Below are 22,232 nucleotides of genomic sequence, written 5' to 3' on the forward strand. Positions count from 1 at the left end.
TCTGTGAAACCACACCTGAAATATTTTACATGACTGTCTTCCTCTAGGTAACCTAGAAACTGAATATTAAGTCAAGGAAGTGGTTTTAAAGAATGGGGAAAAATAGTGCTACTATCCTCTTTGCCTTCTCTTTTTCCTTTTTTGTTACTGTCTTCTTTCTCTCAACATTAAAGAGCATGTAGTGATTGGCCAGAAAACAGCAAGGTAAAAAGCCATTACTGTAAGTTTGAAAGGCAAGGACACTTAAAATATTAAGTGCAGAGTTTGTAACCAGGGTGGTATAGATTAAGTACAAGAGAAAATTTAGTATTATCCAAGCCAGTGAAACATAGGAAAAACACGGTAATAGACCCAATCTTGACATTTATCTTTACTAGTTTGATGAAAATGAAATGATCTGAAATGAGCATTAAGAAATTTTTTTTCACCCTGTCCATTGTTGTACCTTTTAGAAAGGATTCCCAATGCAGGTATTATCCCATTAAATAATACATATTTTTATTTAAAGTTTATTTGGAGAGGGGGTGGGCAGAGAGGGAGAGAGAGAATCCCAAGCAGGCTCTGCACCATTACCACAGAGCCCGATGTAGGGCTCCATATCATGAACCGGGAGATCATGATCTGAGCTGGAGTTAAGAGTTGGATGCTTAACTGACTGAGCCACCCAGACACCCCTACACTATATATATTTTAAAGGTCAGCTGGTAGGTCTCAATATGTTAGATTTGTTCTTTGATCTCTGCCTTAATTATTAATAAAACATAGTTGATAAGAATAAAAATAATTCATTTATACGGAGAATTTAGGATTTCATCTATGAACCAAGCAGGAGAGACCTTGATTTGGTTAAATAAGAGGCATTCTTTGTTCCTTAAATTGGCCGCTTTAATCTTAATTTTCTTTTTTATGGTGGCAATAGATATGTAATTGTTTGATACATTTGTACCAAACCGGTGGGAATGCAAATCAAGGTGTTAGTTGCTTACATGGTAGATTTTGAGTGTCCTGCAGTGTTCTGTTAAGTTACATGACTTTGAAAGTTTATCCTACACCTTTATTCTGACTTGACAGTTCAGTTTGTTTGTGTTTTAAACCGTGTAGTGATTCCAGATAACATAATGTGAGTTAACTGTTCAGTACTATTAACTATTTTTTATCTTCTACCAGTTTTCATGGATCTGATAATTGGGATTATTAATTTTTTAATTTAACTTTTTAAATTTACATTCAGATTATCATATAGTGGAACAGTGATTTCAGGAGTAGATTCCTTAATGCCCCTTACCCATTTAGCCCATCCCCCGCTCCTACAACCCCTCCGGTAACCCTCGTTTGTTCTCCAAATTTAAGAGTCTCTTATATTTTGTTCCCCTCCCTGTTTTCATATTATTTTTGCTTCCCTTCCTTTATGTTCATCTGCATTGTATCTCTAATTTCGCTTAGCATAATACCCTCTACTTCCTTCCATATAGTTGCAAATGGCAAGATTTCATTCTTTTTGATTGCTGAGTAATACTCCATTGTATGTATATACCACATCTGTATCCATTCAGCCATCAATGGACATTTGGGCTCTTTCCATACTTTGGCTGTTGTCGTAGTGCTGCTCTAAACATTGGGGTGCGTGTGTCCCTTCAAAACAGCATACCTATATCCCTTGGATAAATACCTAGGAGTGCAATTGCTGGGTCATAGGGTAGTTATTTTTAACTTTTTGAGAAACCTCCATACTGTTTTCCAGAGTGGCTGCACCAGTTTGCATTCCCACCAACAGTGCAAAAGAGATCGTCTTTCTCCGCATCGTCGCCAACATCTGTTGTTGCCTGAGTTGTTGATGTTAGGCATTTTTACAGGTGTGAGGTGGTATCTCACTGGTTTACATTTGTATTTCCCTGATGGTGAATGATGTTGAGCATTTTTCATATATTGGTTGGCCATCTGGATGTCTTCTTTGGAGAAGTGTCTATTCATATTGTTTGCCCATTTCTTCACTGGATTGTTTTTTGGGTATTGAGTTTGATAAGTTCTTTATCTATTTTGGATACTAACCATTTATCTGATACGTCATTTGCAAATATTTTCTCCCATTCTGTCGGTTGCCTTTTAGTTTCACTGATTGTTTCCTTCACTGTGCAGAAGCTTTTTATCTTGATGAGGTCCCAATAGTTCATTTTTGCTTTGGTTTTCCCTTGCCTCCAGAGACCTGTTGAGATCTCTGCAGCTGAAGTTGCTGCAGTCAGGATCAAAGAGGCTTTTGCCTGCTTTCTCCTTGAGGATTTTGATGGCTTCCTGTCTTACATTTAGGTCTTTCATCCATTTTGAGTTTATTTTTGTGTATGGTGTTAAGAAAGTGGTCCAGGTTCATTTTTCTGCATGTTGCTCAGTTTTCCCAGCTCCGCTTGCTGAAGAGACTGTCTTTATTCCATTGGATAGTCTTTCCTGCTTTGTCAAAGATTAGCTGGTCATACATTTGTGGGTCCATTTCTGGGTTCTCTATTCTGTCCCATTGATCTTAGTGTCTGTTTTTTGTGCCAATACCATACTGTCTTGATGATTACAGCTTTGTAATTCAGCTGGAAGTCTGGGGATTATTAATTTTTTTTTAATTTGAGTAAACACTGCTAAATATAATAGTATGGATCATTAGACTTTTTTGCCCATTTATTTCTGTTATTCTCACCAATTCATTTAGGGCCACCTAAAGCAGACCAGTGACCAGTTTTACTTAGTACTATTGGTAAAGTTAACATATGAAAGTGCTTAGAACAATACCCAGTGTAAATGAAGCTACGCTAAATGGCTTCCCCTCTTACTACTACTCTTTGGAGATATTAATAGTAATTAATTAACACTCTTGGAGACATTAATAAGACTATGAGAGGGAAAACTAGAGAGAAGTCGATAAACCTGAAATTCGATAATTGATCCTTGAACCTATGAGATTTGAATATATAATCTATATGAGGGAAGAAACTTCCAGAACAGTAAAAGCTATTGAGATGGAAGCATGTCTCTTGAGTACAATATAATGAATATAGAATTGGAAGCAAGGAACACTAATTTTTCTCCTCGATAATAAACAGTATATGTGCATTGTAATAAATTTGGGAAAGGTAGGAACACATAAAGGAAAAAGTCCTCTATCTTTTCGCTGCCTAGAGATAGGCCACATCTAATATATCATGTATTTTCTTTTTCTGTAAGAAAATGCACACATACAGTCATTTGAATCATATTGTACCTGGAGTTTTTCGTTTTGTGAAATATAGTGGAGTCCTGGAGTGGTGAGTTGTTGCTTGCATCATTGTCCATCCTTCGTATCCGGTTGTCTCTACTTCACATATCCTGTACTCCCCCCCCCCCCCCCTTTATCAAGTCAAGAAAAGATCAATCTATTGCTTACACTTGTCTTTGTTGTTCAGTCTTTATTGTTAGAACAAGCATGTTTTAGGGCTCTCATGTCTAATGTGGAGGAAAAAGAATGGTTACCACTATTAAAAAAGCAGGTCTTTGTGGTGCTGGTTGGTGCAGGAGGAATTAGTTTTAAGATCATGTTCAACTGGTTGGGGTATTTGTAGTGTTTTGTTTTTGTCTCAAATGGGTCTTTTATTATGACTTCACTCTGTGAGTATGTAGGAGTTCGTGCTCCTTGTCATCTAGAAATAGAAGTTTGTCCTAGCACAGTATGTTTGATACCTTTAACAATGTTTTAGTTAAGATATAAATGTGTTACTTTATTTCATTGTTTTGAAAGGCATACTTTATTTGCCCCCACATTTTAATATCTCTGAAATTGGATGTTTCTTTCATTTGCTGACAGCTAACAGTTATAATGGCTCTTTCTCAGTGGTATGTAACTATGGTACTTCTCATAATCAGTGGTATCACAGATCAAGTGACATGTGCTAATTAGTAATTCCCCATGATCTTCCTCTGGTAGGGAATTTTGACATTTGAATAAATACCTTATATCCTTTTTGTTCATAATCAGAGCAGACATTTAGTATGTGCCCGGTACTGTTCTGAGTATTTCATATATTGTGTGTATGGTCATTTACATTATAAAAAAAAAACAATTTTTTTTTTTAGTGTTTGTTTATTTTTGAGACAGAGAGCCTGAGCGGGGGAGGGGCAGAGAGAGAGGCAGACATAGAATCTGAAGCAGGCTTCAGGCTCTGAGCTGTCAGCACAGAGCCCGATGCTGGGCTTGAACTCACGAACCCGTGAGATCATGACCTGAGCTGAAGTCAGACGCTTAACCGATTGAGCCACCCAGGTGCCCCATGATCATTTACATTATAAAATTTACCCTATTTTGTAGTTAAAAGAAATAGCTAAAAATATGCTTGTCTAATGTAAGATAATCAGGTTATTTTACTTATTAAATGTTATTGGGCACTGCAACAAACACTTTTAAATGTAATTTAATCCTCACAACCTACTCTATGAGATCTTAAACATTATTCCTTAAACTCATTTTACAAATGAGGAAGCTTAGAATCAAACAGGTTAAGTAACTTGCCAGAGTTACAACCTAGATTGTAAGTGGTAGAGCTGGGAGTTGAACTCTTGTTTGCCTGACTTTGGTGTCCTTGCTTCTAATTACTATACCATTTCTGGCTTTAGAAATGTGGATAACTTGAGTTTTTGTTTTGTTTTGTTTCTAACTTTTTTTTGACAGGGGGCAGGACCGGGATATGCAAATCGTGCTTTAGGGGTATATTTCTGTCCTAGGAGTTTATAAAATAGTTTGTAGCATGTGTTCAAAGAAGATAAAATAATTGATTTTCATTCTTTTGCATATTAAGATGGTGATGGAATTTCCTGACAACGTACTAAATCTCGATGGGCATCAAAATAATGGTGCACAACTAAAGCAGTTTATTCAGGTAATATTTTTAAAAATCAATGTTTTAAATGGTGTATGTGTGTGTTTTGAAGAGTCATTTAAAATTTTAGCTTTAAGTATTAATACCTAGGACTCTCTAGGCCTTAAGATTGCACTGAAATTGCTTTCTTTCACTAGTGCAACAATGAATATGTTTATGTTGCTGTTCTGTGAAAGAGATTTGGTGATGTTATCATTTTCTGTGTCCCTAAGGTTTTAGTTTCACCAAGCCATCTTTGCTTGTTTTTGAAAGGTAAAGTATATAACTTTTTATTGAGAACTTGTTGTTTTTCTTCTGTAGTGATTGATTGATTGTTTGTTCAAGTAAAAAAAAAGAAAAAAATCCTGTGCTGCAAATTTTATGATTTTTATTTAATTTTTTTGATTTCTATTTAATTTTTAAACTGTGATATTTTATAAAACCCTGTATGTAATCAAGATAATGGAAGGTAAATTGTTACTTCAAAATTCTTTTTCTACTTTGGAAAATGAAAGGTTGATTGTAACTGTGAGAAAATTCTTAGGAGTATCTTACTTTCCCATCCTTTTTTGGTAAAGCTGGAAGCATTATTTGTAGTATAACTAACTCCATCCAGGTAAAAGTTATTTACTAGAGTTTTGCCCGTTTCTCTACAGCTGTGGTGAGATTCTCAGTCATTTTTCTACCTTGTCATAACCAACAGATAACATTCATATGCTGCACCAGCATTTTAGTTACTCACTGTAGGCTCCTACATGGGTAAAATAGGCCTTGTTCTTTCCTACTAATCCATAAAACACCTGCCCATACCTCCAGGTTGAGAATTGTTGCTGTACATGATCATCATCCTAACCTGATTCCTGTAGCTAAACATAGTGTGTTGTTAAAAGTTGAGAGGAAGACATGGCAAAGCTGTGTTGTTCCTTTATTTTCTGCCTTTTAAAATTTTTATTTCAAGTGAGTGTACTAGGCTTAATATTCAGTGAACAAACACTAAATTTCCAGATCCAGGGCTGCTTTTCACCATGCTGGGGCACATACTGTTTAGTCCTGACAGGCTAAGCAGAGTTTTTTATACCTTAATTGCCAAAACAGGAGCTTTGTGGAGCAAATTCAGTACACCATGGGGAAAGCCGACTTATTTTTCTGACTCCGTTGCAGATAGAGATCACAAGCCCTTTCCAGGTTGTACTTACTACACAAAAATAGGAACCAGAAGTAGTCAAGAGAAATTTTATGTCTCAAGGACTGTTCTTCAGTTTTCTTTCTTTCTCTCTTTCAGCGACATAGTATGCTTAAGCAGCAAGATCTAAGTATTGCCATGGTGGTGACATCACGGGAAGTATTGAGTGCACTTTCTCAGCTTGTCCCATGTGTTGGTTGTCGTCGCAGTGTGGAGCGCCTCTTTTCCCAGCTTGTAGAGTCTGGAAATCCTGCCCTTGAACCCCTGACAGTAGGCCCCAAGGGAGTCCTGTCTGTAACTCGAAGCTGCATGACTGATGCAAAGAAGCTTTATACCTTATTTTATGTACATGGGTAAGTATAATCACTGAGGGGAAGATGACTTTGTTGGTAACACTGGTAGCTTTTTTACTAAATTTGGTAGGGGCAAAACTTTGAGTTCAACTTGAACAATTTATTGAGTATCTTTTGTGTGCCAATGACCATATGGTTTTTGTTCTCTTATGAAGAAAGGCAGGCAGTAAGCAAACATATGATCTGTCAGGTAAGTTACAAGTAGAGGAGATGAGTGGTTGGATGGATTTAATACGGAGGATGATCAGGGAAGGCCTCTCTAATAAAATGACATTGAATGTAGACTTGAATGAAATGAGTAAGTAAACCATGTAGATATCCAGGGGAAGGAAGAGAAGGAGCCAGCAATTGTAAGGATTCAGAGGTTGAAGTTTTCCTGGCCTGTTTGAAGAACAGTAAGGAAGCCATTGTGGCTGGAGCCAGATGAATGAAGGGAACAGTAATAAAAGACGAGACCGGGGTCACCTGGGTGGCTCAGTTGGTTAAGCAAGCGTCCAACTTTGGCTCAGGCCGTGATCTCACCATTTGTGAGTTCGAGCTCTGCGTTGGCTGCCTGCTGTCAGCACAGAGCCGGCTTCAGATTCTCTGTCTCCCTCTCTCTGTGCCCCTCCTCCGCTCGCACATGTGCACACGTGTTCTCTCTCAAAAATAAACATAAAAGGGTGAGATCAGAGGAGTAATAAAAAGCCTACTTATGTAGTGCCATCCTGAGTTTTTGTTGTTGTTGCTTTTTTAATGTTTGAGAGGGAGAGGTGGGGTGGGGGAGGGGAAGAGAGAGAGGAGAGAGAATCCCAAGCAGGTTCTGTGTTGCCAGCACAGAGCCTATCTTGGGGCTTGATCCCATGGACCATGAGTTCATGATCTGAGCCGAAACCAAGAGTGGGACAGTTAACCAACTGAGCCACCCAGGTGCCCCTTTTATTGTTTTTTACTCTAAGACTGGAAGATTTGGGAGTGTTTTGAGTGGAGGAGTAACGTGGTCTGACTTGAATTTTGGTTTACTTTGATCTCTGTGTCAAGAATAAGTGGAAGGGTGGTTGAAGGGCAGAGAAATAAAAGCTGTTTAATAGTCCATGCAAGAGATAATGATGACCAGTATGGTGGTCACAGAGGTAATAAGAAATGGTTGGATCCTGGATATATTTTGAGGAATGAGCCAGTAGGATTTTTTGGATAGAATGGATATGGAGGAAAGCATCAAGGATGATTCTCAGGTTTGGGATCTAAAGAATAGGACTGGGGTGCGTCGGTGGCTTTGTGGGTTAAGCATCCAACCCTTGATCTCAGCCTCAGGTCTTGATCTCAGGATCAAGAATAAAGAACAGGACAAATGGTTTCCATTACTGAGAAGGGTAAGACTAGGAGGAGCAATTTTGCAGAGCTCACTTTTGGACATGTTAAGTTTGAGATACCAATTGGACATCCAGGTAGAGTTTAGAGAGGTCTGCTCTAGAGATAAAAACGGTGTCATCAGCGTATGTATATCATATTTAAACTATACATACAGTATTTGAGCTATATGTATGCATACGTACATAATTTAAACCCATAAGATCAGATGGTCACCAAAGTGTGAGTATAAACAGGAAAAGAGAAGAGGTCTGAAGACCAAACTCTGTTTAGAGGTGGTGGTAGAGACTTTGGAATTTTACTCTGCCTCAGAAAAGCGTTGGAACGTTTTTGAACAGAGAAGTAACATACTGTGATTTTGTTTTGAAAACATCACTCCAGCTACTAAGCCTAGAATGTAAAGGCAAAAGATGGAAGCAAGGAGACCATTTGGGAGGCCAGCTGTTGCAGTTGGCTGGGTGAGAGAGACGAGTTGGACCAGAGTGGTAATGGTGGAGGTGATAAGTGATTTGATTCTGGATATATTCAAAAGTTAGAGTTGACAGGCTTTGCTGATTGGTTGCATGCAGGGTGTGGATATTAACTGTACGCATTTCTATATTTGCACAAAATTTTTGTTGATGGCTTTTTTTTTTTTTTTTAGAATTTTTTAAATTTTTTATTCATTTTTGAGAGAGAGAGAGAGAGAGAGAGAGAGAGAGAGAGACAAGAGTATGAGCAGGAGAGGAGCAGAGGAAGAGGAAGACACAGATTCCGAAGTAGGCTCCAGGTTCTGAGCTGTCGGCACAGAGCCCGATTTGGGGCTCCAACTCTTGAACTGTGAGGTCATGAACTGAGCTGAAGTAGGATGCCCAACCGACTGAGCCACCCAGGCACCCCCTATTGATGGTTTTTTTCTTATCAAGGATAGTGCTTATTTAGATAATGTTTGCACAGGGGAAGATGGTTGAGAGATAGCAATCAGTCATAAAATATTTGAGTGTTAGGCACACTGCTGGATACAGTGCAGATGCAGGGGTGAATGAGACAGATACAGTCTAGGGGAGTGAGTACATTGAATAGGACAGGTCTCTTCCAACATACTGACAGCCTGGGAATGGAATGGAGAGGACAAGTATACAGACTCTTCTGGGTTAGCATTTGTTTGATGAGAAATTTTCAAGGTAAGGGATATGTCTACAATACTTCAAATATACTTCTCACTAAAAGGTAGTAAGTAGAAGGGGTGGCTGGGTGGCTCAGTTGGTTAAGCATCATCCAACTTCAGCTCAGGTCATGATCTCGCAGTCCATGAGTTCGAGCCCCACATCAGGCTCTGTGCTGACAGCTCAGAGCCTGGAGCCTGCTTAAGATTCTATGTCTCACTCTCTCTCTGCGTCTCCCCCGCTCATGCCCTGTCTCTCTGCGTCTCTCAAAAATAAGTAAACGTTAAAATTTTTTTAAAGGTAGTAAGTAGAGATTTTGAAAATTCTAAAGACAAATGAATGTTAATCAGACTTTTAATGATTTATTTTTGATTAGGTCCAAACTAAACGACATGATAGATGCTATTCCAAAAAGTAAAAAGAACAAGAGATGTCAGTTGCACTCCTTAGATACACACAAACCAAAACCTTTGGGGTAAGTAGAATCAACTATTAAGATGCTTTGTGATTGTTAAGATTGTAAATGTTGATCGCATTTAGTAGAAAGAAAAAATATTCAACTAGTTTATTAGTTACACTATAACATAGGTTAAAATAAATCTGTCTTCTAATTCTATACAGCCTTTTTGCATTGAGACTGTGTAGGGTAGGGTCTCAATATAGGTCTGATTTTTTTCTTTTGAAGTTTTTTTTTCCTTCTGTTAAATATATTACAGAGGAAGGAGGTTGGAGATCTTTATGGAAATTTATTTAGTTAATACTTTTTTCAAAGTAGTGATATATCATTTTTTGATCTATATGATAGTCATAATGTGTAAATTATTTTTCTTGTCTTTCTTATCTCTAGGTCTCCCTAATAATTTATCAAGGATTAAAAAAAAGCCTTGGATTAGTTGTAACCATATGTATTTATGCAATTTGCAGTTTTCTTCTTTTCTACAATGCCCAGGGCTGCTTTTGCCCCCATCTCCCAGCACGTTGTCACATTTACTGCTTACAAAATTGCTTGAGGTTGAGAGTAGTGAAAGCCATGAAATTTGAAGGAGGTTTCTAAGAAGTAACTTTTGTTTTGAAGTGAATGGGATGGTATGAAAACTATATTTCTGAATTACTTAAAAAAAATTAGTTTTTTAATATCTTGTTGGTATTGTTGATATCATTGTTGTGTAGATATTTTTCTTCCTGATAAAAAGACCTGAAGGACCAGGTAGTGGTATGTTAATAATCTATTAAGAATTTTTTTCCCCTATACTCAGAAACAAATTTTTTAAAAATTTTATTATGAAAACTGCCAAACATATAGGAAAGTAGAGAGACTATTTAAGAACCGCTGCCCCCACTTCCCAGATATCTTCACCCAGATTCAGTAGTGTTATCAAGATTTGTCACATTTGTTTTATTTATCCATCTTTTTCTTTCAGAAGTATTTTAAAATAAGTCCCAGGCATCATGCTATTTTACTCCTACATATTTCTACATCCATCTCTAAACACGTGGACATTTTTTTGGTAATGACAGTGCCATTATAACACTTAACAAAATTAACTATAATAATCTTAATACCCAGTTTAGATTTTCCCAGCTATCTCTAAAAATGTCTTCTTACGTGGATATGTTAGAATCAGGATCCTGACAAGAATCACCAACTGCATGATATCTCTGTGAGAGTTCTCCGAACTCAGGAAAGCTCTGTACAACCTAAAGTGGTTATCTAAAGAAAATTGTTATTTTATGTACCTTGTTTACCAATATCTTTATAGAGATTTCCTGACTTTTTGAAAGTAAAATTCAGTCTAATTTTCTCATGAGACAGTAACCTTTACCTGAATGTCTTGTTAGCCAAAGCCACAGAGTTGTATTGTATTATAAAAAGACTGTCTTCTGGGTTTTTTTGTTATGAATATTTTTCATTGAGGAACCAAAGATCAATAGACATCTCAATATCTTACATATCTGCTCATTGCCACCTTCCTTCAAAGATCAGTTCTTCTACTTTTGCTCTGGATTCCATCTCCTCTTGTTCTCAATGACTTTGCTTTATCATTAAGTTTATTATTAAGTTACCCACTTTTGTTAAATTGGCATACAACTATGTTTTCCTGTCGTTTGGTTTAAAACAAAAACCACACCTCCACAAACTTCCTCACATTCTCCTTCAGCTATCACCCTGCTACATCAGAAGCCAAATGTTTTAGAAGGTGGTTTGCTGAGTTATGGAATCAGTATGAGTTGATCTTGAGCACTGTCTCCTAAGGTAGCTTCAGTTAATCCCAGAAGTATGGATAGCAGGCCAGGGAGTACAATGTACTTAGCCAAGACTCCTTCTCCTCCACTTTGGATGGTTCCGCCATTGTATGCTACCGTGACTCCATTTTACATGTTTGCATTGTTACCCACCCCCCCTTTCTGTTAGACTTTCTCCAGGGAAGTGTTAACAGTTGATTAGGTTATAACCTAATCGTGGCAACAATCCAGCTCAGCCTTCCGGAGAATGTTCTTGTATCCATGCAAGTAACCCCAAGTTATTGTCTGGCTGGGAGTAAGTTTGAGATCCAAAGGAAAAGTTTAGGCTACACTTGTAGGCCTGTAGCTGATGACTGAAGATTATCTTAGCGGTATTTATAAAATCTACCTATAGAGAGAGTAGAGTAAGAGAGAAAAATGCTAAGGAATTTAGTTTATTGGTAGAAAAGAAGCCAGTAAAGAAACTTGAGAAAGAGTAGCCAGAGAGGTAGGAGGAAGCCAGAGGAAAAGAGTGTTTCAGGGGGACTCTGGTCAGTTGTATTGAGTGCTGCTGAGTCATCAAGGACCCAGAAGTGTCCATTGGATATAGCAACACTGTAATAATTGGTGATCTTGATGAGCAGATCTGCAGTTGAATGAAAACAATCCAGATCAGAATGGGCAGAACAGTGAATGCAGTCTAAGGTGTAATGGATTAATCTGTGAGTGGAAAGTGTAGGAGTGCAAAGATTTCTTTCTCAGAAAGCTTGATCTTGAAAGGAAGGAGTGATATAAAGACATTAAGCTGAGAGAGACTGTGGATAAAATTTTGATTTGAGCTGTGACATTTTTTAAAAGTATTTTTTAGATTAATGCTTTCATGTTTTAATATAATAGTCATTCCCCAGCCTCTGATTTCATGAGCCTTTTTCTCAACTGTGAGAACTTGAGTTTGAGGGTTAATCAGTTTTAGGAGATTATGGGTCACTCAAGCACAATTAGAAAAAGAGGAAATATGGAAGTCAAGAGTGGAAGGATGGAACATGGAAGGCAGAGCAGTGGTTGAAGTTTTTGTTTCAAGTTACATTGCTGAACCTTGCCTGAGCCCTTGTGACAGGGAATAGGGAGCTGCATTGTACATACGACCTTAGATGGTGGGCAGGGAGTTGAGAAATACCTATTTAGCTATATAGAGTAGGTTAAGTAAAGATTCAGAGGTTTTTCCATCTCAGGCATCCAAGGTAATGAATTCCTAGGACTGTAGTGAGACCTGCAGAACAGGCAGGAGCCAGTTGTTCAGAATCATGAAATACCAAGAAGACTGTCATTGAATGGAATATAGACACACATTTCTCCTGGAATGCGCGTCTGCAACAAAGCAAAATGCATGACCAGCGCTATGCTGAAACCTGTGGGGGAAGGAGAGTCTGGGAAATTTTTAGTAATTTTTAAATTATATGTATAGTATTTACTGATACAAGTTGTATAAAGTGGTCATCTTCGTGTGCTATCTTTATTTTAGTATATGTAAAAATTTGTTTACTGTAATTAGATTAATCTGTGATTTTTTTTTTACCCCCAGCTACTTATAAATGTGAAGGTAGATAAGAGTTTTGTTGCCATGGGTTAGCTATAAAATCACATTAAGTAGATCAAAACTTGTTAGAATTTATAATTTTTGGAAGATTGATCCATTTTATAGGTGAAAATGTAATATTTTTTAGCCCTGTTGACTTTAAAGCATTCCAAGTAGATTTGCTCATAAAATGCTTAGTATCGTAATGAGATGTATCTTGATAAATGTAAATGTTAAGTTGTGTCAGATAAATTTAATAGTTGAGCAAAAATTTATATATAAAGATATGAGCATATGTTTAAATAACATTTTAATTTGGTTAAAATTAATATGTAATTATATACAAATTTGCAAACTTAATCTACTAATAATATAAGTATTAAAGAGTTCTTGATTTTAATTTAGACTATAGAAATTATTCCTTCAGATTATCTCAGTGTCACTAAGCTTTGTACTATACTGTACTACAGTGAAGGGAGCAGTAGCAGTGTCAGTTCAGAGAAGTTAAGTACAGATAAGAGAAGTAGTGAAGACCACAGGAAGGACAGCAAGTGTAGGATCATTTTCCATTATGGACCTTTCCAGGGAACAGCCAGGTAAAATCAAGCAATCCTTTACTTTGCCTTTTTTTTAAATGTTTTACCCTTATATATTCCTCCTTTTCACTAATACTTGTTTCTTTCTGCAGAGGTTGTTGGATGGACGTCTGGGAACTAATGTCCCAAGAATGCAGGGATGAAGTAGTTTTAATTGACTCTAGTTGTCTCTTAGAAACACTAGAAACATACCTGCGAAAACACAGGTAAGTCTTGACCTTTAGGTCATCACAGTATAGTTGGAAGGTGCTTTAATGCCCTCTTGGTCATCCAAATTGACCTGTCGCCTCTTCATATAATATCACTTCAGTCTTCCCATTAATACGTGGTACTAAGCAGAGCTTAATGTTAGGGTAAGCAGTTCCTTTATGGGATGCCTCTTAGTGTTATGTTACCCTTCTTATGTTGAACCAGCATCTCCTCTTTCTGTAATTTTTACTTTTAAATTTTATTGGCCTGTTAGTTCCAAGCCAGTAAAGTGTGCCTAATTGAGTAAAGTGTACTTAATCACTTTGGAAACTCTAGTATTCCTTGTTTTTATGATAGAAGCATTTCATGTTGTCATTTTAAAAATCAAAGTTTAATTTAGCAGCTTTCATTTAGTAATATTTTGAATTATTTCTTCTATAATTATTTGTCAAGACCTAAAAGTAGAGCTGGAATTTGTGTGCTTCATGTACTAAAAAAGTAACTTCAGATTTTTCTTTTTAGAATACTACTTTACAAAGGAATTTTCTAAGTGTCATTAACATTTGGAAATTCGTAGGGAGGGAGAGTGCAGTAGGAAAGGAAACTGGTAAGGGAACCATCTAGAGATGGTGTTCTTGGGGGGAGTTGTACTCTTTTTAGATAAATTTGTCACATGTATGGTGTATGGTTGTGTGTTTTTTGACCTGAGAGAGAGAGAGAGAGAGAGAGAGAATTAAATGTAAATGGTAAAAAACTGGCATTTATCAAGACTGGTGTTTATATGGCAATGAGGTAATGACTTAACCTACATACTAAGGTGTTTTTTCACTTACAATATTTCTTGTGAATTTGCCTTTTTGCTTGATTATACCCAAGAGAGTAGAGAATATGTCAAATATTTGGAGTTTTGTAGGAGAGGGATTATAGAGACCCAAAACATACTTAAATATATAGGTCCATATTAGAGTCTTTCTTTCAATATGAATTGATCATTTAATTGGTCCATCCAAAAGATAGCTTTTTGGGGTAGTTATTACTAGTTATTAGAACTAATCTTTTGGAGTTTCCTGTAATGGTTGTATATGTTTCCTGTATCTGGATGGCAGTGTTTTGTCTAGAAGAAGGTGGAGTCTGTTTTATAAATATCTGAAGGGTGGGGAAAAAGTACAATTAAGAGAGATTGCTTTGAATCCTGGGTTATACTGATTATAACTTTGTACAAGTTACTTGACTTTTCTGTACCTCAGTTTTTTTCTTAAGACAAAAATAATGATAGTAATTAATTGTAGGATTAAATTTGTCATGGGGACAGATGATACAAGTCAGGCTTACTTAGAACAGTATCTGGTACATAGTGTAAGCACATTAGTGAATGTTTGCATGCAAGATTTGCAAGTTCTTATTCCTCTGTATCTAGTTCTTGTTTGAGGTACAGTTTGAGTTTTTGAGATGTGTAGAATCAGTTGAGAATGATTTCTAAATGTCTAAATAATGTACTTTTTTTGGCAGTTCTATTTAGTGGACTTTTCTGAACACTATAACGTGCTCAGAAGATTTGGTAACACAGAAGATTTGATAAGATTTGATAACACTAGCCATTTAGGTATTAGGGTAGCATGTTATTAGAAATGAGGTGTTAAGAAACTGTGAAACCTCTGCCTTAAAATGTTTTTTACATTTATGTGCAAGGTTACTTTTGAAAACGGGAAAAGTCACTTTCATTCTTACAGCTACCATATAGTATTTTTAAATTGCTCTTTGCTTGTATTAACTATGGTTATATGCATACATACATTAATCAACTATGAGAATTTAAAGCAGTAAAATATGGGAGAAATATTTCAAGTTTTATTATTGCTGCTGAATGACATTTAATCATTTATTTACCTGAAAAACCATTCATTTACCTGAAAATCTTTTATAACCTGAAAACATGGAAGTGTTTGTTATTTCTGCATTTAAGTCTATTCTCTCCCTCAAGGGGAAGACTTTTTAATTGTGGTTAAAAAAAAACCACCACAAATTGACTTCTTAAACAGTTTTTAAGTGAACATTAAGTGGCATTTAGGTTGTTGCCCCTGTATCTTAGCTATTTCTAATAATGATACAATGAACATGAGTGTAGAAATATCTCTTTGAGATCCTGTTTTCAGTTCTTTTGGATATATACTCAAAAATGGGATTACCAGGTCATATGATAGTTCTGTTTTTAAGTTTTTGAGGAAATGCTATACTGTTTGCTATTATTGACAGCACTGTTTTACAATTTCAGCAGCAGTGTAGTGTACAAGGGTTCCAGTGTCTCCACATCTTTGCTAACACATGTTTCTTATTTTTTTGGAGTGGCCATACTAATGGGTGTAAGGTAGTATTGTGTGGTTGTGATTTGCATTTCCCTAATGATTAGTGATGTTGAACAACTTTTCATGTGCTTGTTAGCCATTTGTATATCAGGAGAAATGTCTGTTCGTGTCTTTTGCCCAGTATTTAATTTTTTTGTTGTTATTATTGAGTTGTAGGAGTTCCTTATACATTCTAGATATTCACCCCTTATCCAGTATGTGGTTTGGAAATATTTTCTAAAAAAAATTCTTTTAATGTTTATTTTTGAGACAGAGAGAGACAGAGCATGAGCGGGGGAGGGGCAGAGAGAGGGAGACACAGAATCTGAAGCAGGCTCCAGGCTCTGAGCTGTCAGCACAGAGCCTGACATGAGCTCGAACTCACAAACCGTGAGATCATGACCTGAGCGAAGTCAGACATTTAACCGACTGAGCCACCCAGGCGCCCTGTTTGCAAATACTTTCTCTGTGGTTGTCTTTGACTCTCTTGTTTCCTTTGCTACACAGAAGCTTTTAAGTTGGATATAGTCTCATTTGTCTGTTTGCTGTGCTTTTGATGTCATATCCAAAAAATCATCACCTATTCAATATGAAATTTGGGGGTGGGGCACCTGTGTGGTTTAGTCCGTTAAGTGCCCGACTCTTGATTTTGGCTCAGTTCATGATCTCACAGTTCATGAAACAAGCTTCATGTCCAACTCTGCGCTGACAGTGTGGACAGAGCCTGCTTGGATTCTCTCCCTCTCTCCTCCTCCCCCACTCGCACATGCTCTCTCTTGATCTCTCTCTCGCTCTTTCTCACACATTCTCTCTCTCTCTCTCTCTCTCTCTCTCTCTCTCAAAATAAATGAACATTAAAAAAATTTTTTTTCCAGGGCGTCTGGGTGGCTCAATCGGTTGAGCATCTGGCTTCAGCTCAGGTCATGATCTCACAGTCCATGAGTTCAAGCCCCACATCGGGCTCTGTGCTGACAGCTCAAAGCCTGGAGCCTGCTTCAGATTCTGTGTCTCCTCTCTCTGCACCTCCCCTGCTCACACTCTGTCTCTCTCTCAAAAATAAACATTTAAAAAAATTAAAAAAAAATTTTTTTTTCTTCCTGTGTTTTCTTCTAGGAGTTTTGTAATTTCAGATCTTAGTATTTAGGTTATAGTCTATTTTGTGTTAATTTTTGTATATTTCAGTGTTTTTGGAGCATTAATGAAAGTGCGATTTGACTTGTCAACATTATTGCCTGTGTTTACTAAGTGGACTTAGAGGGGCGCCTGGGTGGCGCAGTCGGTTAAGCGTCCGACTTCAGCCAGGTCACGATCTCGCGGTCCATGAGTTCGAGCCCCGCGTCAGGCTCTGGGCTGATGGCTCAGAGCCTGGAGCCTGTTTCCGATTCTGTGTCTCCCTCTCTCTCTGCCCCTCCCCCGTTCATGCTCTGTCTCTCTCTGTCCCAAAAATAAATAAACGTTGAAAAAAAAAATAAGTGGACTTAGAGCTTCTATTTTAACATCTATTCATTTCAAGAAGCATACTTAGAAAGATGTGTGTATCAAACAACTGCATGGCAGTGTGAGGGTAAATACAGTAAGAAGAATAAATCACAAATATGGGAACACAGAGGAAGGCTAATTCTAGTTATGGGAATTACAGAGGGCTTCTTTAAGGATGGACATGATTTAGGCAAATGGAGAAGGATGTGGAGAGGAGTGGGGAGGAAGCAGAAGAAAAAAAGACTAAAGTAAGGACACATAAGCTATGTTCAAAAGTAGTCCATTGTCTGTACAGTATGTACAGAAAGGCAGGGTAGACTGGGAGAAGCATGAGGGAGATGGGAGTCTTGGGAAATAAGTCTGGAAATAGGTGGGGTAAGAGAGGAAGTCACTGAAGGGCTTAATAACGAGTTGGAACTTTATTTATAGACGGGAGGGGTCTTGAAGCTGAGAGTGAGATAATCAGATTTGTTTTAAAAATTTTGTTACGAGAGATGCATTGGAGCTAGAAAAAATGCAAGCAGGGAAGTCAGGAAGCTTTTTAAAAAATTATCTAGGCAGTTTAAAACAGGGCAGGGGGGATCAGAAAGAAGGGGCTGATGAGAGATGTAAGAAATAATACTGGTGTGCCTGGGTGGCTCAGTTAAGTGCCACTCTTGACTTCCGCTTGGGTCATGATCTCATGGTTTGTGAGTTTGAGCCCCAGGTCAGGCTCTGCTCTTGGGATTCCCTTTCTCTCCCTCTCTCTGCCCCTCCCCTACCTGCAATCTCTCTCAAAATAAATAAACATTTTTAAAAATACTAAAAATAATAATAATACTTGATGCCATTTTGGCTCCACGCCTAAAAGAGGACCTGAGGAGAAGTTGGTAGTTAACTAAGGTTTTCTTCCTGGGTGACTGAATGGTGGTGTTCTCAACAGGTTTAGAAGGGAACAGTGTTGCCCTTAGTATCGGACAGGGAGTTTAACTTGTTGCCTATTACATATCTGTGACGTCCCCCCTTTTTCAGTATGAGTTTGGCCCTGAGGCAAGGGCAGAGACTTGAACAAGAGCTGTAGAGGTGAGAGGCACACATGTTGGCTGAAGCCATGGGAATAGAAGTCACCTAGGGAGATGAATTTAAATTAAAGAGATCAAAATTTCTTCATTCCACTACAGCTGATCTTCCCAGAGAGGCAACTATTTAATATTATGAGCCTGGCTTTTTTTTTTTTTTTTTTTTTTAACCGGACCAAGTTCTTTCTTATTCAGGAAATCAAAGATAAAGAAACCAGAAATATGTCATCATCTTCTACATTCACACTCTCTTGTACACCTTTTTTTTTTCTCTTCTACACTTTTGCCACATTATAAACACTTAAGTTTAGACCACATTTTATTTTTTTTATTTATTTTATTTTATTTTAACATTTTATTTATTTTTGAGATAGAGAGAGACAGAGCATGAACGGGGGAGGGGCAGAGAGAGAGGGACACACAGAATCGGAAGCAGGCTCCAGGCTCTGAGCCATCAGCCCAGAGCCCGACGCGGGGCTCGAACTCACAGACCGCGAGATCGTGACCTGAGCTGAAGTCGGCCGCTTAACCGACTGAGCCCCCCAGGCGCCCCTTAGACCACATTTTAAATAAATGTTTGTTTATTTGTTTATTGGGGTGGGGGAATTCCAAGCAGGCTCCATGTTCAACATAGAGTTCAATCTCAAATGCACAGGATCACGACTTGTGCCAGTATCAGGAGTCAGACACTCAACCAACTGAGCCACCTAGGTGCGTGCCCCTAAACCACATTTTTATGTATATGTTGTCAATATTATGATTGTGTATTAAGAACATACTTTTTTCTTCAGAAATATGGGTGGCTCAGTCTGTTGAGTGTCTGACTCTTGATTTTGACTCAGGTCAGCTCTGTGCTGACAGCATGCAGCTTGCTTTGTATCCTCCCTCTCTCTCTGCCCCTCTCCTTCTCGTGCTCTTTCTGTCTCTATCAGAATAAATAAGTTTTAAAAAAAAAAGAAGGAAATGGGGTGCCTGGGTGGCTCAGTCAGTTAAGTGTCTGACTTTGGCTAAGGTCTTGATCTCACAGTTTGTGAGTTCGAGCCCCGCATTGGGCTCTGTACTGACAGCTCAGAGCCTGGACCCTGCTTCAATTCTGTGTCTCCCTCTGTCTCTGCCCCTCCCCTGCTCACACTCTGTCTCTTTCAAAAATAAATAAACATTAAAAAATTAAAAAAAAAAAAAAGAAGAAGGAATTTGACCTTTTGGAAATTATTAGTAACTAAAACTCCATGTGCCACTTTCCTATTCTTTTTGCCCCCACCCTCTTCCCAATGCTTATTAGCTAGTGAGGTGTTAAAATGTTGTAGCAGAATTTCAAATCAAGTTTTACTGACTGAAGATAGCAACTGTTTTCAGAGGCTGAAGGGAGAGTGATTCTTTGAGTCATTGGTTTGTAGCTTCTTGTTTTATTTCTGACCTGTATGAATTACTCTTGAGGAAGTGATACGCTAGTCCTTGGCAACTATTTTCTGGAAATGTATGTTATGAACAAACAGTGTATATCTGCCTCATTCTTTTAGGTCCGTGTGTCTCTCTTGTTTAAAAATCATTTGCAGGGCACCTGGGTGGCTCAGTCGGTTGAGCACCGGACTTCAGCTCAGGTCATGATCTTACAATCTGTGGGTTTGACAGCTCAGAGCCTGGAGCCTGCTTCCATTCTGTGTCTCCCTCTCTCTCTGTCCCTCCCCTGCTTGCGCTGTATCGCTCTCTAAAATAAATAAACGTTAAAAAATTTTTTTAAAAATCATTTGCAAACGGGTGCCTGGGTGGCTCAGTCGGTTAAGCATCAGACTCTTTATTTCAGCTCAGCTCATGATCTAAGGGTTTGTGAGTTAAAGCCCCATGTTGGGCTCTGCACTGACAGTGTGGAGCATGCTCGAGATTCTCTCTCCCTCTCTGCCCCTCCCTCCCCCTCTCTCTCTTTCTTTCTCCCTCTCAAAAATAAATAAGTATTTAAAAAAATCATTTGCAAGTGTCCCTGGGTGACTCAGTCGGTTAAGCATCCGACTCTTGATTTTGGCTCAGGTCATGATCTTGAGGTTTGTGATGTGAGATTGAGCCCCGCATTGGACTCTGTGCTGACAGTTTGAAGCCTGTTTGGGATTCTTTTTCCCCCCCTCTCTCTGCCCCTCCCCCGCTCATGTCTGTCTTTTCCTCCCTCCCCCCCTTCAAAATAGACATTTAAAAAAATAAAAATCATTTGCAAATGGAAATCTAGCTGTACTCTGTAATCCCTAAAATTGTGTATATCTTACACGTGTATGTTTTAAATGTGTGTTTGGAGGATTTTTTTTAATGCGCCATATGGGAGGGGAGTGTTATTGTCTAGTACACTGTTACATGCTTTACGGAATAATTATGCAGCCTTTTCTTAATTTTGAAGTATTTCTTTTCAACAGGTTTTGCACTGATTGCAAAAATAAAGTTCTCCGAGCATACAATATCCTTATTGGTGAACTTGATTGCAGCAAAGAGAAGGGCTACTGTGCTGCACTTTATGAAGGTTTGCGGTGCTGTCCACATGAACGGCACATACATGTTTGCTGTGAAACAGACTTCATTGCACATCTTTTGGGTCGTGCTGAGCCAGAGTTCGCAGGAGGGTATGAGTATGTAATTTGCTAGAATGGGCTATCTAGCGCTTTGCTTCATTTTATTACTGAAAGTTTTATTTCCATCACCTTTTGCATCAGTACATATTTTGTATAAATTCAGGTGTGCTTGTAAAGAGTTTGCTTTCTTTAAAATATGCATTGACTGAATAAAAATAGAAAGTGTTCTGTGGTGTTCATTTCAGTCCTCTGCTCCTTGTTGCTTGGAGTAGACAGGCTTTTTTTTTTTTTTTTTTTTTTTTGGCTTTCATTATTATAGATTATCATTTTCACTTGAAAATGATTCGAGGGATTTTTTTCCCCCTCCATCCATGCATTTCCATATCTAAATTTTGTTCATTATGATGGTTTTTGCATAGGAAGAGGTCTTTGCAGCAAAGTGTTAAATATTTTACTGAATGTAATTAATGAATTGTGTATATTATCACTGAATTATATAGGAACCTAAAATTTTATCTCTGGCTTTTTTGTGAAAATAAAATCAGAAAAGGTTCATAGAATAAAATGAACCCATTTTGTTTTGTGTTTTGTGTATCAGCTCTCATTTGAGTGCCTATTTTGTGCTAGGCACATAGAACACAAAGACTTACCAGTGAAGTTCTGTGAACCCTACTACTGAAAACTAGCCTAGAGGGCTTTTGTCCATGATTGAATCACTTTCGCACTGCCTTTATCCATTACTCCTCAAAAAAAAAGAAACCTACAAAACCCAAATAGGCATTTGTTATAATTGGAAGGTGAAGGAGCTATCATGCCTCCTATGAGCTGGACACATTATATTAGACTTCTTGTGCCCAAAAACCATCTCTTTAGAGCCCCAGTTCCTGAATTATCTTATTTTTAGCAATATTAGGACTGAGTTCTGCCTGCATGTGTATTTCTCATTGGTTATGTACATGTATGCTTGTGTGTTTTTATGTACATTTAATTTGAATGTATAACTGGCTTCTTACCAGGTATGCAGATTGTGTTTAAACCCTGAACCCTCTTATCTGTCTTTTACTCTTTCAGCAAAGGGTACTAGGAATTATGTGTGATTTATTCTCCTTTACAGACGAAGAGAAAGGCATGCTAAGACAATAGATATAGCTCAAGAAGAAGTTCTGACCTGCTTGGGAATTCATCTTTATGAAAGACTGCATCGAATCTGGCAAAAACTACGAGCAGAAGAGCAAACATGGCAGATGCTTTTCTATCTTGGTGTTGATGCTTTGCGCAAGAGTTTTGAGGTAAGAATAGTGACCTGCTTCATTGTCTG

At 37.9% G+C, this 22,232-nt stretch overlaps 1 protein-coding gene across 7 annotated transcripts in view; it reads left to right on the forward strand.

The window, feature by feature from the left end:
• Nucleotides 1–22,232, forward strand: part of GGNBP2 (gametogenetin binding protein 2) — a 35,006-nt gene that overhangs the window by 5,210 nt on the left and 7,564 nt on the right. For 4 of the 7 annotated variants that reach the window (XM_040455105.1, XM_040455106.1, XM_040455107.1 and 1 more), the window contains exons 3-9: nt 4,809–4,889; nt 6,151–6,404; nt 9,276–9,374; nt 13,169–13,294; nt 13,387–13,500; nt 20,762–20,971; nt 22,029–22,203. In XM_040455105.1, coding sequence (XP_040311039.1) covers nt 4,809–4,889; nt 6,151–6,404; nt 9,276–9,374; nt 13,169–13,294; nt 13,387–13,500; nt 20,762–20,971; nt 22,029–22,203 — 1,059 coding nt within the window. The remainder of the gene's footprint in view (nt 1–4,808; nt 4,890–6,150; nt 6,405–9,275; nt 9,375–13,168; nt 13,295–13,386; nt 13,501–20,761; nt 20,972–22,028; nt 22,204–22,232) is intronic. The other 3 variants (XM_040455109.1, XM_040455110.1, XM_040455111.1) reach the window with 3 other exon arrangements.

This window comes from Herpailurus yagouaroundi, unplaced genomic scaffold, assembly GCF_014898765.1.
Source record: "Herpailurus yagouaroundi ecotype Mexico unplaced genomic scaffold, PumYag 215, whole genome shotgun sequence".
NCBI classification, from domain to species: Eukaryota; Metazoa; Chordata; class Mammalia; order Carnivora; family Felidae; genus Herpailurus; species Herpailurus yagouaroundi.